Genomic DNA, 16,715 nt, shown 5'->3' with positions numbered 1-16,715 from the left:
CCGCCTGCCGATGCAGGGGACGCGGGTTCGTGCCCCGGTCCGGGAAGATCCCACATGCCGCGGAGGGGCTGGGCCCGTGAGCCATGGCCGCTGAGCCTGTGCGTCCAGAGCCTGTGCTCCGCAACGGGAGAGGCCACAGCAGTGAGACGCCCACGTACCGCAAAAAAAAAAAGAATGGATCCGATTTTTAAAAATTGTTTCATAACTGATAAACAGCAAAAGCTGTTTTTAAAGTTTAAGGCTTTTAATTGCCACGGCTAAGACACAGTGGGTGCTCACCACACCCAGGCCCCCTGGGATCAACGACAAGGACCACCCCCCAGGGCTCAGCAGCCAGCCCACGTCCTCCCACTCTAGGAGGGGCCAAGCCAGGGCTGATGCCTGAGCGCCAAACTCCCTCCTTTATAAGAAACCCAGCAAGCGAGAGTCCCCTGGCCCTGCACCCTCTCAGGCAGAGCCGGGTCGCCAGGAGGGAGGCGGGTATGAGGACCCTCCCTGGAGTGGCTCCAAAATGAATAAAAATCCACCTCACGCCCTGAGAGGCGAGAGCACCAGAAGCTTGGAGGTGTCGCGGGGTTGGGGCCTCAGGCCTCAGACACATCCCCAGGACCCTACAGTCAGCCAGGGACTCGGGACAAGGACGTGTCCCACCTTCGCACTAGTGTTTGCCAAGGGCTGGGGGCCCCGCCCAGCTCCCCTGATGCCAAGCAGGCCCCTTGCCCCTCCTGCAGGTGGCTCTCCTGAGGCCAAGTGGGGCGGGTCTATCTGAGACCCCACCACACAGACGCACAGCCACATCCATCTGTCCCACCGCCTCTCACACACACAGACACACATCCAGGTCCACAATGCTCACATACAGATGAGCCTCTGGGCCCCCCCCGAGCCCCAAGCGCCAGCCCCTCCCCAGGAAGCCTTGCAAACGTCAGACAAGAGGCGCTTGTTCTCAGCAGGGCTTCCTCGCTCGCGGGAGCCCCGCCTGCTCACAGGCCGCGATTCTCCGGGCCCACACTAAGCGCCTTTATTCAGGGGAGAAAGAGCAACAAAGCACCTTCAGCTGGCTCGGGGCGATGAATCTCCTCCTGTCCTGACGCCTCAGCCTCGTCCTCCTCCGCAGTTCCTTCCGATTCATCAGAAACAGAGGCGCCCTTCACCTCGGCATCCTCGCTGCTGTCGCTGTCCACGCCGTAGCCCTCGTCCAGAGCCAGCTTCAGGGGGTGCGCCTTCCGCTTGGACCCCAGGTGCTCGGCCTCGGCGCCCCCCAGCTTCCTCTTCTTGGCCAGAGGGCAGCTCAGTAAACTGGGAGGGAGGAGGCCGGGCCACCCTGTCAGCACCTCCCGGGCCCCCGGCCTTCACCCTCTGCAGCGCTATCCCTGTCCTGAAAATTTCTCTTTGCATCTCATCACCACCCCTCCGCCAAAGCCCCAAACTCGAGACTGGCAGGTTGATGTGTTCAAAATTTTACAGTAATTGTCTGCATTAAAAAGGCCCTGATTGTGCTTTAAATTTCACTTCCTGCTTCTCTGGGAAGGCCTAATCTCAACGGCCCTGTCCACGCCACAGTCATCCCCCCTGGGATGGCCGGGGCGTGGGGGGGGGGGGGCGGCCCAGGCTGCTCTGCTCCGTGCCCACCGCCCCCCAGGCAGGTCGTCAGGAGTGCCCAGGCCCTTCCTCCTTCACCTCCAGACCCTTCACACCCTCACCCACCTCCTGAGCCTGGCACCGCAGTCGGGGGCCCCTGAGGCCCAGCAGACCCCCGGGATGACAGCAGTGAGAAGAGCCACCCAGCGTGTGCCGGCTCTGCTCTGGGCTCTCCCGCACAGACTCCTCCGGCCTCACAGCAGCCCCAAAGGGGAGACACCGGAAAGGCACGCCACAGCCGCGCTCGGCCTCCCAGTGAGAGGGTCACGTGGGAGGCCACCGCAGCTCGGCAGCCAAGAGCAGGGGTGGAAGGTTCTAGACCCACAAAGGCTCCCAAGCAGCAGAGGAGCTCCAACCCCCAGCAGCCCAACCTCTTTCCCAGGAACCCTGCTGAGGGCCCTCCAGCCTCCTTACCTTCGGTGCCTGGAGTACTTGCCCCGGATATGTCCCGAGCCCGTGCATCCGGGAGTGGGACAGCTGGGGGGAGACAAGCGGGGTGGTCACCTGGGGGCGGGCCCCGTGGGGCATGGGGAGAGGGTCCGAATCTCGGGGCCCACCCCAGACCCTCACCCGGGGAAGCAGAAAATTGTCTCCAAACAGTTCATCTCAGAATGGCTGCTTGCAGTTTGCGAACAATTAATGAAATAACTCACCCCCGTTTATATAAATGAATGGCGCATTACAATTTTATAAGAGTGTTTAATTAAAGATCTGTGTGTACGAAATCAAGGCTGGACGACTTCCTTTTTCCACAGTGAGTCTTCCCCACTGCAGGCAAACCACCACCAGGCTTCCAGGGGGCTGGGAACAAGGAAGCTCCAGGGTGCCCCCAGAGCAGCACCTGCAGCTGGCCCAAGGGCAAAGCACAAACACGGGGATCCTCCAGGGCCTTCCAGATGCTGCGAGGCCCTGCCAGGCGGGCCCCTCGCCAGTACACAGCCGACCCCCCCGGCAGGAGCAACTCTGCAAAGGTGCAGCTTTGACCCAGGCCACAGGACCCCGGCTGCGGGTGGCAGCAAAGACCCCACTCCAGAACCTGCGGCCTGGTGTGATCCCAGCTCCCCGTGAAGGGAGGTGAAGCCAGGAGGGCCGATGACCCAGGAGCTGCGGGAGACCTCGGTGGGGCGAAGCCTGGCCTCTTACAGTTCCAGGGGTTCCTCTCCCTTCACCATCATCTATCTCCCCACAGAACCAGATGGTGGGAAGCTCTGGAAACTTCCAGTCCCAGGCACAGACCACCCAACCCACTTCCCCAGCAGTCAGCTCCCCAGGGCAGCAAGGGGCCTGTGTGGGGCTTGAGGTCAGGGTCCTGTGGGCTTTTGAGACGGAGAACCCGTGGTGGGAACAGGGGGAGCCCGAGCTCCTCCCGGGAGGTATCACCCAGGGTGTCCCCATCCAAGAAGGGTCTGAGCCCCCCGCCTCCGAGCAGGCTCTCCCAGAGCCTGGGAAGGAAGGCTGTGAGCTCCTGAGGTTCACAAAGGGGCCCCACTCTGGACCTCCGTGCAGACACACTGATGTGTCTAATCTGATCGATCACGGACCTGACTACAGAGGACTGTGGGTCCACACTCACTGACGGATCAGCGAGAAACAGAACAGTCCGTGGAGGCAGGGTCGCGCCCCCTGCGCAACGGTGGCCCTTGCGGGAGCCGGGGTCTCTGAGAGGGACGCACCCTGCAGCCCCCCATGATGAGGCCACCGTGGCTCGTCTCCTGGTGTTTAAAAGAAGAGAGGAAAGGAGAGAGGGAGAGGAAGGGGGAGGATGGGGGGAACATGCGAACTTTGTGTGGGTTTCCTTTCCAGACAGACAGGACTTGCTGCTGCCCGAGGCCTCTCGCTCTGAAATCTATGCCCCACACTTGCTGTCACTTTCTCAAGAACTAGCTTTGAGACTCTTCACAAAAGCTCCTTGTTATTGGGGATTTGAAGCTGAGGTCCCAATTAGTCGATTAATCACTGAGTCAGTCAGGCAATTAGGTGCCAGCTGCTGTAGCACTGGCACTGCCCCCAAACACGTCACCTGCTCCGAGCACACCTCCGCCCACCAGTTCAGAAGCACCTGGCCTCCAGCCCCGAGGGCCGGCCCTCCAAGGGCAGCGGGCCAGGCATGCGCAGAGCTGCCAAGGGCCCCTCTGGGAGAGGAACCTGGAGACCCCCTCCTCCCCACGTGCCAGCACAGAGAGTACCCGTGGAAAGCGAGCCCCAGGGGCTCAGTGCCAGCAGGTCACCCTACGGGCACCCCCAGTGCTGGTAGGATGCCCTCTGTGTGCGCGGGGCTGGAGGGCAGGGTGAGGCACCAGCTCTGGTTCCAGGCCTCTGGAGCCCCTCCCCAGCATGGAGGAAGAGGGAGACCCGGCCAAGCCCTCCCCCGATTCCACAGCATGGCCCTGAGTGTGGCAGAGACAGGGAGGTGGGCAGAGGGCCTGCCTGCCATCAGCCTGAGAGGGGTCCTGGCGATGGCTCGGAGGGATCTGAGGATCTGGACATAAACAGTAGCTCTCAGGCCATGGCGGAGGCCGGGAGGAGCCGTGCCCCAGTGGGAGCCCCTGGAAGCGACTGGCTTCCCTCCGGCCCCGTGGAGGCAGGTAGAGGGCTCCCCACTCCCTTCTGTCGCCTTGGCAGGAGCTGGCCAGTGGCTCAAGAGGAGGTCCTCAGGTGAGGACAGGCGGGCTGCGGACTGGGGCGCGGGCGTGGCAGACGGGCGTCCTTCCCGGGACTGGGAGACGCCCCAAGGATGCCCCAAGAGGGGTCCACCCACCCCCTTCCCTTCCCTGCATAAGCCGCCTCCCGCAGCGTGGACAGCAGATGGGCCCCGTGTAGAGCGGGGGCGGGGTGGAGGGGGAGTCTGCTGGCTCTTCACTGCGCAAAGGGAAAGGCCACCAGACCCGCTTGTTTTCTCTCAGGGACTCGGCTTCAAGTCAGAGCAAGAGCTGAAGGGGCTCCGGGTGGGAGGAGGCAGCTGAGAGTCCTGCTTGGTCCAGGCCCACCAGCTCCTCAGCTCGTTTCCTAGCAACCGCCACTCGCCGGCAAGCGGCTCCCGGAGTCTCTGCTTGCGATGGGGAAAGGGCCGCTGGGGGCAGTGGGCCACAGATTCTGGGTCCACAGGGTGCAAGTCCCTCGTCCACAGAGTGAGTCCCGCGGGTACAGCTTCCCTGTGACCCGTCCTCCCGTCAAGTGATTCCGAAGGGGTTCCTTTGACATCCCAGCGGCAAGTCTGCTCCAGGGTCGCTCTGCCTGTGCTGGCGCCCACTGCGAAGGCCGCGCCGGGACCAACCACAGCCCCCCATGTGCTGGGGGCAGGAGTCGGGCTTGCAGCACCTGCCCCTTCCCGCGGGGTGAGCGCACAATCACAGAGCCTCAGGGATCGTGCCCCACGGCTGGTTCGTGGCCAACAAACGGTTGTGAACTCAGGCGTGAGTGGCACGTTCCACGTGGATTTTCCTCTAAGCATCGATTCTCAGAAACGGGAAGAATTGCTGAGGACATCGTTGCTAGAACACGTCAATGCATCTCTCCCCAGTTTCTCCATCAGATTGCATGCGGGCCTCACTATTACCATGAAAACAGGGTGAGACCAAGAGATCGATGACGCTGCACTAATTCCAGATGCCCACACAATCCCCTTACTTACACTGGTCAAGTCCGCTCTCAGAATATGTCAAAATACATCTATTCTGGGTCATTTTTGCTTCAAAGTTTCAAGAGAAACCTAGCCCTCTGGGTTTGCCTTTCCAGTCTCCTCCATTACTTCATCTGTTCCCAAAACTCAAGTCCTGTGCCCAGCCTCCTCTCCCTCGTTGTCCCCAGGATGTCCCCAGGATGTCCCCAGGTGAACGTCACATAGCCCAAGGGAAGCAGCACCTCCCCCGGGAGACCTGCTCTGCACCCTGCGGTCTGCGGCCCCTCTGAGCGTCACGTGGGGTCTCCTCCACTGGTCCACCCGCAGGCCCCTACCCTCCAGGGAGCTGGCCACTGTGCTCCATGCAACTCCAGGGGCCTGGCTTGTCGGCTGTGCCCCCCTCACCCTCCAGCCCTGTGACCAGGACTGGCCTTTGAGCAGGAGGGTGTATGATTCAGCTCTTCCGGCTGTGTGAGTTCTAACCCTCCGAGCCTCAGTTTCCCCACTTCACAAATGGGGAAACACCAGCAGCCGCCAGTGCTTCCATGAGAATCCCTGAGATCGGACTGCACTGTGCAGCCGCTGCAGGGCTCGCCGCACGCGCGGGGCTCTGAGCACCGCTCCCACGTGCTTCCCCTCCCGCCTCCAGGTTACAGCCTCAAAGGTTGGAGAGATGCTGGGATGTTCTGGGGTCCTCTCATTTTCCTGACTGGCAAAAGAAGCCATCCACTCAACCACTATCTGGTGAAGAATAAGATGGTCCCAGCCCCAGACATGTTCCCTGTCTAGTGAGAATCTTCACCCCTAAGAACGTAGAAGTGGCTTATGCCCTGGAACCGTGCAATTAGGTGGAGAGAGCTGTTCCAGGCTGGGGCACAGGGAGCACGAAATAGCAGCACCCACCCTCAGTAACTAGAAAGCTCTGTTTGTCTCCATCCTCGAGCCTGGAAGCCCACAGAAATGTCCATCAGGGAGTGGCCGTCACCCCCAACCCCGCAGCACAGGCAGAGCAGGACCGCGGCGAACTCAGCACCAGAGCTGCCCCAGGGGCGGGAGGGTGGGCTCGGAGCCCCTTCATCCCTCCAGCAAGCCTCAGGCAGGTTACCTTGGCCACAGTTCAAGTCTGGCCCCATCTCACAGGAAACTTATAAAAATTAGACGGGGCACCCAGAGCCCACCTGGCACACGGGTGGCCCTCCCTTCCGTCTCCAGTGTTCTGAGCCAGACGCACTGGCCCTACCCCTCGCCCGGAAAGGGGGGATGCGAGAGGCTGCTTTCCTTGCCACTCACTGGACACCATTCACTGGAGCTCTGCCTGGGCAAGATGGCCCCCGGGCCGGCCCTGGACGCCCCAGGAAGAGCCCAGGCCCACAGGACCTGCAGTCCGAAGGCCACGTGGGGCGATGCTGGGGCAGCCCAGCCCGTGAGCATTGGGGTGGCTTTCTCTCTGGCCTTCCCCCAGCCCCTCCCCTCCACACACACACAAGGGCTTTGGCCAAGCCCAGGACGGAAGCCGGCAGGCGAGGGCAAGTCGACCTCTGGGGAGGAAGCCTGGCCCCTCCTGCTTCAACCCAGGAAATTGCCACGTGTCTGTCCTCCCTCCTGTTCAGGATGCCCGTCCCTGTGAGGCCGGCCTGGAATCTGCAAAGTCACAGAGCTCAGCCGGTACATAAGCCACTGCTGCCCTCAAGTCACTGGAAGACTTGGGCGTGGGACAGCCTGTCCCCCCATCTCTGGCCGAGGAGCCACTAAGACAGCACCTTGCTGCCGGCTGAGGACCATGGTGACAAGGTGTGAGCACATCTGTGCCACTGTGCAAGGCTGGCTGCATGGTGGTGCCAGGACAAGGCGGGAGAGGACAAGGCAGGGTGAAGACGGATGCACACAGGCCAGGCAGAAAGGAGCCTCGTTAGGGAAAGCAGGGGCCCGGGCGCGGTCGCTCAACTCCAAGCGCCCAGTGCAACATTTAGGACGAACGGGGTCACAGGCGTGCACCATGCTGGGTGCAGGCGGGAAGCCTTTCTTACCTGAGGTCGGCACCTGTGGGCTCTGGGGGAGCTGAGTGAGAGAAAGAGAAACAGGGAAACTCGTGTGGGAAGCAGAACTGAAAAGGCACGTGTGTCTCCACAGCACAAGCGACTGAAGGGCGGGGCGACCCCCATCCTGAACCCCGCTTTTCCCTCCTAGAATGTCCTCCAGGGTCTCGCAGAGGGAGCTGCCTCCTCCAAGCCGGTGCATGTCAGACCCCGCCCCCCCCCCCCCCCCCGCCCCGTGGCTGCTGGTTTTGCAGAGTCGGACAGAGGCCCCAGCTAAGACAGCCTCCCTGGGACAGCATCTCTTTCTCTAATCTCAGGGAGCAGTCATCTTCTGGCTGGAAAGAGGACCCAGAGGATAAAGCTGGCCGGAGAAGAGAACAGGTGGCCCAAGCACCTGGTTCCTCAGTGATGGGGCCACTGGGACAAGAACTTGCATTAGTCTGACTGGCAGACACTTGAGAAGCTCGGGGCGTCTGGCCCCTCCTTGAGGGCCACCCACGCACAGTAGCAGTGTGTGCCCTGTGGCGTCGGGGTGGCAAGGCTGGCCAGGGTGTCGGGACTTGGTCCCTGCAGAGCAAGCAGGGCCTCAGCCCCTCTCCCTACCCCAGTGCCAGTTCAGCCCAGCAACATCCCAGTGCCCTCAGCGCCAAGACTAATCTGGGAGGCAGAGAGGCTGGTGATGCGAGGCTGGCGGCCTCTCCTTCCCAAACAGAACAGGTCTAACCAGGTTTTGCTTTCCCCACTCTGCAGCGCTGGGGCTGCCCCCTCCTCTCCTCCCCAGCAGGTGCATCTGGGCCAAAAGCCCCCCAGTGGCCGTGGCCCTCAAATGCACCCTGAGGCTGAGGAAGCCTGAGGCCACCAGGTGCCCGGCTTAGGGGAGGAGCGTCCCAGGGGCGAGGCACTGCTGCGGGATTCTGTCCTCCTAAGGACAACTGCTGCGGGAGGTGGCCTTTACAGCTTTAGGACCTGGGACTCTTGGCCAGAGGCAGGCTGTGGACGGCCCTGGCCAGACCCTGCTGGGAGGGGAGGGGGGAACTCACCTCGGAGGGCCTTGGATCTCGTACGAGCTCTCTTCTCGTCATTTTCTAAGCTCATCTGCAAGTAAAAACAACTGCGCTGTCAACAGGAAGATGGCAGAGCCACCCCCTGTGTCTGCAGCGCCACCTCCAGGCATTTTCTGTCTCAAGCGTCACCGGGGCCTGTGAAGCTGACACAGGAGACAAGGAAGAGCTCACGTGGCGGGAACGGCCTGCGAACCCGCGAGCAGCAGGTGAGGCGTAGGAGCTTCGGGGCGGAGACCACTGGCCCCATAGTGTCCCTCATCTCCTGCTCTGGGCCCTCCTGACGCCCCCAGGCTCACATCCAAGGAGGAAGCTGCAGCCACCAAGCCTTCATTAACGTCGGGGTGTCGTAACACACGGTCCCCTGGCGACACCACCCACCGCAGACTCTGACCCCGCCATGCTGAGAGCCCAGCTTCCCCTGGGAGTTGGTGACCCCGGCACTCGAGGGTCGTCTTGTTAGAAACAGGTGCCTGGGACCTGAGCAGGCTTCACTGTCCCCCGTGCGTTGTCCCACGGAGAGCCAAGGGGGGCAGCCTGAGCTTGGGGACCTGATCATCCTCAACATGACATGGGCACCCCAATGCGCGGGTGCTTCCAGCAGCACAGGGGCCTGCAGGCACCGCTGCCCAGTGGAAGAGAGTGCAGGTCATCCACGTCATTTAAACTTTTCTAATAACTTTTTCTAATTAAAGGTGTAAAAAGAGGGCTTCCCTGGTGGCGCAGTGGTTGAGAGTCCGCCTGCCGATGCAGGGGACACGGGTTCGTGCCCCGGTCCGGGAGGATCCCACGTGCCGCGGAGCGGCTGGGCCCGTGAGCCATGGCCGCTGAGCCTGCGCGTCCGGAGCCTGTGCTCCGCAACGGGAGAGGCCACAACAGTGAGAGGCCCGCGTACCGCCAAAAAAAAAAAAAAGTGTAGAAAGAAGCGGGTGAAATTGATTTTAATACTAAACTTTACTTAGCCCGATCTCTCCAAAACATCATCATTTCTACAGCATCAATAGAAAAAGTTATGAACGGGATTTTGTTTAGTGCTGACTCTTAGAAATCCTGCACATCTCCTGGACTCACAGCCCCTCTGAGTTTGACCAGCCACATGCCAAGGGCCCGTGGTCACGGCACTGGTTCTGGAGGCGGGAAGCAGACGGGGGTGAGAGCTGGTAGGAGCGCAGGCCGAGGCGTCCCCTGGACCCGACACACAGGCCACCCTCCCAGAGTTGCTGACTCCCCCAGGAGAGAGGGAGTGGAGGCCCTCGAGGGGGACGGGGACCCCGCACGTCCTCTGGCTACCCTGCCTGAGCCCATCAGCTCCTGTCCCGCATTCTCTGCCTCAGACCCACTTCCATGGGGGATGCTGCCCACATCCTTCCAGGGAACAAGGCAGAGCCCCGGGAGGGTAGGGACGCCCCGGAGCACAGGTCATCACACGGGATCCCCAGCTGGGTCTGGGCTGGAGCGAGTGGGAGATAGAAGGGGCCCTCTTCCCAGCAGGTGTGCCCTGTGGGGGGCGGGGGAGGGAGCAGCCCCACCTCCCAGGCCCCCAAGAGGCCATCAGAGCAAAGCCAGCCAGTGGGAAAGGAGCAGCCAGGGAAGGGGCTTCAGTCCCCAGAGGCCAGCTCAGGACAAGCAGCTAAGGTGCCGCTCAGGAAGAAAGACAAGGGACCCCTCCCATTAACTCCCCGGCTAGTAAGCTAGAACTTGCAAAGTGAGCCCCCAACCCGGGCAGCACGAACGCACAGAGATTCATGTGCTGTGTTAAGGACGGAAATCACAACCTGGGGTAATTTATGCCGCCGTCGACTCCAGGCGGTAGAGCTGAGAGCTGCGCGCTTGCAGCCTCCCGACAGCACGGAAGACAATTACTGTAATTCCTGTTTTAAAGCAGCGCTCCCCATGGACCGATGGCTCACATTTAAAGCGAAGAGAGGAGCAGGTGTCAGAGGGACTTCATCACATTTATGAGTCTTCAAATGTCGTCTGCGCCGAGCCCAGCACAGCGGCTTCCGATGCAGTGGCACAAAGGGGCCGCGGCGTCTGATTGCCAGGCCGCTCTCAGCTGAAATGCAATCTACAGCTCTTTTTTTTTTTTGTCAGTTTTCCCAAGGAAATTGGCGAGCACTCTGCTAGGCTAAAACGTGCCTTGGCCATTTGGATTTCCTGAAGATAAATTATTCACAGAGCACAGAGTAGAGAGGGTTGCGGGGTGCGTGCGGGCGCTGCCGCACACTGCAAGCTCCTGTCGGCAGAGCCGACAGCTGTGGCATTCACTCTGCCAAGCACCTTTCCATCTGCAATTTACCTGCATCAAATGGTCAGTAAGCGAGAAGTTCTCTCCAGTGCACGGAGCTTTGATGTGCAAAGGGGAAAAACTGAACTACGGGAGGAAGAACTAGGGTTATAGCTCTTCAATACGAGAATGAGCTTCTGAGAGCCGGGTGCCGCCACTGACGGGCAAGCAGGGAAACCTTGATTTCTGAGCCAGCGCCACTGGCTTTTTACTGCTTTCCTTCTCTGAGGGTGGTTCTCTGCCTCCTCCCGCCCTCAGCACTGGTGCCTCATGTGGGGATGGGTAGCCCTGCTCAGCCTGCCGGCCGCCCCGCCTTCTGCCCCCACCACAGCAAGACAGGCCAAGACAGGGAGACACTTCCCGATTTTTCATTAATTTATTTTTGAAATTCTTCCCTTGTTCCGAGCACAAACCAGTCAAGTCTGTTTCTGAAAGGCCCACACGTAGTTGAGTGACCTCCCACCGGAGGGTGAAAGGCCCCATCCCGGCCTACCGGCCCCAACGCGCGCCCCCCCCCCCCAACCCCGTGGGGTTAGCGATCTCTCAAGAACTGGTCCACGCTGCTTCTGTGATGCCGACTGCTTTCCGCCGCCAGCGGCCTGTCTTGCGGCTGCCCTGGGCTCCCTGAACCAGCTCTTCGCTCTAATTAACATTTCAGTCGTTCTGTCTTCAACAGGAAAACTATGGGAGAGTAATTTACAAATGCAAACACACCCCATTTGGCCACCTCTCTCTTTTTTTTAATTATTTATTTGTTTGTTTGTTTGTTTATTTTTTGGCTGCACTGGGTCTTTGTTGCTGCGCGCAGGCGTTTCTCCGGTTGCTGTGAGTGGGGGCTACTTTTCGTTGCGGTGCGTGGGCTTCTCATTGTGGTGGCTTCTCTTTTTGTTTTTGTTTCTGTTTTTTTTGCGGTACGCAGGCCTCTCACTGTTGTGGCCTCTCCCGTTGCAGAGCACAGGCTCCGGACGCGCAGGCTCAGCGGCCATGGCTCACAGGCCCAGCCGCTCCGCGGCATGTGGAATCTTCCCAGACCAGGGCGCGAATCCGTGTCCCCTGCATCGGCAGGCGGACTCTCAACCACTGCGCCACCAGGGAAGCCCGGTGGCTTCTCTTGTTGTGGAGCACGGGCTCTAGGCGCACAGATTCAGTAGCTGTGGCATGCAGGCTCAGTAGTTGTGGCTCGTGGGCTCTAGAGTACAGCTCAGTAGTTGTGGCGCACGGGCTTAGTTGCTCCAAAGCATGTGGGATCTTCCTGGACCAGGGCTCGAACCCGTGTCCCCTGCATTGGCAGGCGGATTCCTAAGCACTGTGCCACCAGGGAAGTCCCTGACCACATCTCTTAACCAGCGAGAACGGTCTCTTCGCCCTTCTTCTGAACCTGCTTTGTTGTGTCACGTGATGGTCTCACTCACGGGGGTGGCGATGCTTGGCTCTGTTTTGTATTTTTCAGTAAAGTCAAGGGTAATCGTGTAAGCCCTTCTTCAATGTAAACGGTTCTCACAATGACTTGTTACAAAACCAGCCCCTTCCACGTGGCACCCTTGCCAAACCTGAGGTCCCCGAGTTGGATGTTTACAAACTCGGGGACCAAGAGAGCAAACGTGCGGAGCAACCTTGAAACCAATAGCTTCTTAGGCTGTGGCTGTGAGAAGGGCTCTCAGAATCCAGACGCACAGCCAGTGACACAGTGGACAGGGTGGGCTCTCCCCCAGGAACGTCCAGTCAGAGGCCCAACGGGCTTCGTGCGACCTTCAACTCTACCCCTAGAACCCAGCAGTTCAGGGACCTGCAGGTGGTTTCTGGAGGGCTGCCTGCCCCGTTTCTCTTTCTGGCTCAGCCACCCTCCCTCCGTCGGTCTGTCTCTCTGTGTCTCCCTCCGACTCTCTCCCTCTGTCCCTGCCTCTGTCTCTCTGACTCTGTGTCTCCCTCTGTTTCTCTTTCCTTCCCTTTCCTTCTTGGCTCTTCCCAGGGCCTTCACAGCTGAAGAGCTCCCCCCCCTCCACCCTATACCACGTCCCTGCCCTTCTGCACCATGGCTAAGGGCTAGACGAAAACCAGACTCCACGCTGGAGCCTGGCCCTGAGCAGCCCTGGACGTCGCCTGACACTCCGGCCCCTGCGGGCTGTCCTGGCCTGAGTAGCACCAACTATGGGACCCGAGGCAGCAGGTCCCTCACTGCAGAGAAGGGGAGATGTCAGGGCGTCGGGGGGGAGCTCAAGAGGAAGGGGCTGCTCAGCCGTGGGAGCCTGGGTGGGAGTGGGGAGGCCCCGTGGATCAGAGAGGACCTGAGGACATTCAGGGAAGAGGGCCTCAGGGGGCGGGGGCGCCTGCCCCGTGGAGAAGGTGCACCCTCGGGTGGCCAGCGCCTCTCAGTGGTCAGGCCTGCGTCCTCCCTCTCTGCACCCCCTCTCTCGCTCTCCCCCTGGCCTGCTCATCTCCATCTGAAATAAGCTCAATCATTCATGTTTTTGAGGTCAGTGTCTCCCTGCAGAGACCTCTTTGACTGCTCGGGGCATACTGTGTAAGGTCAGACAAACAGGCAGAGGGACAGACAAACTGGGACGATCTGAAACAACTCTGAGATCCTGGAGCTGGAGAAGGTGGCCAGGAGCCATCAGAGCAGAGACCAGAGCCCCGAGCTGCTGGAGAGTCCAGGGCCCCTGGGACCACAGAGGACTCCCCCTGGCCCCGGGCTGCGGGAGTAAGTCCAGGAGCTCGGGCTGGGCCCCATTTCACTTAGAACGCGTTGCAACAGCGTGCAAAGCTGGGGATTAGAACGGACTTAGGACAACTTTTAAAATGCACAAGATTGTTTGGGTGATAGCGTCCCTTTTCCTCCGGGAAGACCCAGACGAAGAAGGGGAAGTGTCTGCTGGCTCGCAGGACCAGGCAGCCTGCCTAGAGGGAGGGGTGACGTGGGGAGAGGAGGGCCGAGCAGGGGCACGGTCTGGGCTGGTCTTACTCCCTCACCGTGCACACAGCCTGGGAGCAGAGCGTTGGGACAAACCCACACTCCTACCTCTGGAGAGACGCCCCTTGAAGGATTTCCGAGCAGCTTTCAAGTACGTCCCTTGCTCCGTCTCCCACCAGCCATTCCAGCAGCCCAGCCCACAAGCGCAGCAGGGCAGACCCCAGAGCAGCCTTCTGCTTGGAAGGTGCTGAAGTCCTGCCGTCTCCGGGACCCTCAGCACACGTCCTGCTCTCCATTCTCTGACGGCTGAGGCTAAACCACACACACGCACCCCTGCGCCTCCTGACAGCTGTCACAGCGCGCCTGCTTCCTGGCGGTGATGCCTGTGTCCCCCTCGGAGGACGTCTGACTGTGTGTCTGAAGATCTCTGACGCTCCACCCATTGTTCAACCGACTGGCAGCTGAAGAGAGCAGCCCTCTCCTTGGGCTGTAGGAAGGACACCCCATGGAGCACCATTTAATACGCGTCTTGGGAGGGGCTTCCCTGGCATCTCCAAGCGTGGGGTCATGGCTCACTCCAACCCCTACATTAAAATTATAACTATATAACAGACACCCTGATACAGCAGCCATGCCTGGGTCCATCTGTCTAAAACTTCAGCAGGAATGGAGTTTCTACCTTCTCGGGGTAGAAATCTAGCCACATCCAAGCAGGCAGGTCAGAGGACACAGCTGGGGCCACCTCCTCCCCCCGTCAGGCGCGTCCTGCAGTGGCAGGAGGGAGGCCCTGCTGGGCATCCCCGCAGTCACCCTGCTCCTGGCTTGCGTACCTCTGGTCATCCACTGAACACCCATGATCTGGGGCCCAAGTGCTTCATTCTTCAAGGTCAAGAAGAGCTTTAAGGTCCTACCATCCATACCTGCTTCTTTCCTCCTTAAGTTTATTAAAAAGAAAAAAAAAAGCCCGGTGCCCAGCACTTCCCACAAGCACACAACCACCTAATCTCGTCTACCAGCCCCTTCCACACCCACCTCCGAGCTGTCCACACGCCTGGTGCTGAACTCAGAGGCCAAGGCGGCTGCGACCACCCCCCACACAGGGCTGCTCTGCTCCGGGTGCCCTCGGGGCGCCGAGCTCCCCAGCTCCCCGCCTCCTTCTCGGGCCAGTCCTGCCATTGTGCACGCTCTGCCCTCTTGTGTCCCCACCCCTTCTTGGCTTCATCGGTGAGAAGGTGCCCCCGGCGCCAGCCCCATAGTCCCTCCTTCTCTGGCTCAGTCTTCTTCGCTTCTCTGCTCAGAGCAGTAACTCTGGCCCTGTCTGCCCAAACTAGAGGAAATGACCCTAACGGAGCAGGTGTGAAACAGTCGGCGCTGGGGGAGAAGCTGAGCACGGCCACCAGGCATGTTCCCAGCAGGTCCCACACGCTCCAAGCTCGTCACACCTGAGCCGCGGGGTGACTGCAGCCTTCCTACCTGCCCCTTACACAACGCCAGCCACTGTGAAGACACGGCACCCAGAGCCCCTGGCCTCAAACCAGGTAGCTTCTTGGTCGCGTGATCCCTGAGCGCTCAGGGCCGGATGGGTGAGGCGAGTACAGCATTCAGTCAGGTGCAGATTTAAGGGGGAAACAAAACTAAGTGATCAAATTAAATAATAGTTTAATGCAATATTTTCAAACATCTAAATTAGTGCAAAACTTCCATGATGAGCAAAATAACAAAACTTGAAATAAAGACTGGGCCAGCGCTACTGTCTGAGCTGAGCCCGGACACGGCCCAGCAGAGCTCAGCCGGCCACACAGGGACAAGAGTGTGCGTGGAGGCGCCCGACGGGGCGCTAGGACAGACCAGATTCAAAAGAAAACGCTGGGCTTCGGGAGCAGAATGCAAGCCCCCTCAAATGACGCTGCCGCCTAAAACTTCGCAGCCCTGCCTGTCTGTCCCCCGGCCGCCACTTCTCCGTGGCCATGCTCTGGGCCATGGCTTGGATCCTGGGTGGAGAGCGTCCACATGTCAAAGAGTATGAGACATCAGAATCTGAGATCTGGGAAGGGATGCCCACCGAGCCCGCCGTCGCCCACACTTCCATCTCTGAGGGTCACCTGAGCTGGGCACCTGGCTTCACCCAGAGCCCAGCATGGGGAGTGAGCACGTCCAGAGTGAGCGGTTTGGTGTGAGCGCACGTGATATCTGGCTCTGGAGCGTCCCTGTGGAGGTGGAGTGCCCGAGTCACCTCCACCAGCGAGCTCCAGGCAGGTGTGAGCAGGGCACCGCAGGCCCCCACTTGGGAGGATGCAGTCACCCAGATCAGCAGACCTCAGGAGTCCCTGCAGCACAGGCTGCCCGGCGAGCGGCGGGGAGAAAAGCAAGTACTGAAGGGCACCGCGGAGCCCGGGCGGGGCCGGGCCCCAGAGCAGGGGCCCGGCAGATGCGGGACCTGCCGCCACACTGTGGTTTTCCTCTACTCAGAGGCACTTTTCCTCCTTCCATTTTAAAGATCATGGATGGTCCTAGCCTGCACTTATTCTTGGCCTAACCTAGACGGATAATGACTAGGCCAGAAGTCACCTCCACGCTCCACGCCAAGGAGTGAGAAGGACCCTTGCCCGGACCCGGAGCCCCAGGTTGGGTGCTGCGTTCCAAGCACCTCACCTTGCCGTGTCCACCCAGGAAGAGCCTCGGGGTCCTGCAGTTGTCGGTCTTGTCTCCGTGCGTCCACCTCTGACTCAGCAGCTCACCCCGGAACTCATTTTCTGAGAGTCAGAAAAAGAAAACCTAATGAACGCCAGCCGTGCCAGCTCGAGGGGAGAGATCGGGAAACTTGGGCCACTCTTGTACACAGCACCCATACGACCCTTGTTTTCCGGAATCCACCAGAAAGACATGACCATCTCAGGAATACAGGACAGGAGCTCTTGGGGGAAAATCACTCTCTGCTTCGGACAGCCCTCAGAGGCTGCTAGCACCCTCACCCCTGCACCCTCGTCCCAGCTCTTGCACTGCTTTATGGAACATGTCAGAAAGTGGGGGTGGGGGTGGGGATTTCCACTAACAGCCACTCCGACCAGGGGGCTGGCACAAATCAGGTGAGGTCCAACGCTTTGCCTCCCCTTTGCCCGGGTTCCCGGCATCTTTCCTCTCCCTGTGTTTCTGCCTCTCT

At 60.3% G+C, this 16,715-nt stretch overlaps 1 protein-coding gene across 1 annotated transcript in view; it reads right to left on the bottom strand.

Annotated features, from left to right (window-relative positions):
• The window catches only part of MYT1 (myelin transcription factor 1), a gene marked incomplete at its 3' end in the record, with an annotated part of 42,519 nt that extends 26,216 nt beyond the window's left edge, over positions 1-16,303 (bottom strand). Inside the window, exons 1-5 of the mRNA XM_082857171.1 lie at positions 16,208-16,303; positions 8,337-8,391; positions 7,288-7,318; positions 2,056-2,118; positions 1,052-1,299 (exon numbers count right to left, since the gene is read on the bottom strand). Of these exons, the coding sequence (XP_082713297.1) occupies positions 1,052-1,299; positions 2,056-2,118; positions 7,288-7,318; positions 8,337-8,391 (397 nt within the window). The 5' untranslated portion in view covers positions 16,208-16,303. The remainder of the gene's footprint in view (positions 1-1,051; positions 1,300-2,055; positions 2,119-7,287; positions 7,319-8,336; positions 8,392-16,207) is intronic.
• Between the last annotated feature and the right edge of the window lie 412 nt (positions 16,304-16,715).

The sequence above is a fragment of the Leucopleurus acutus genome (assembly GCF_964270905.1).
Source record: "Leucopleurus acutus genome assembly, chromosome: 16".
NCBI classification, from domain to species: domain Eukaryota; kingdom Metazoa; phylum Chordata; class Mammalia; order Artiodactyla; family Delphinidae; genus Leucopleurus; species Leucopleurus acutus.
Note: the sequence above shows the minus strand (reverse complement) of the source record. Positions and strands in the feature narration are given on the sequence as shown.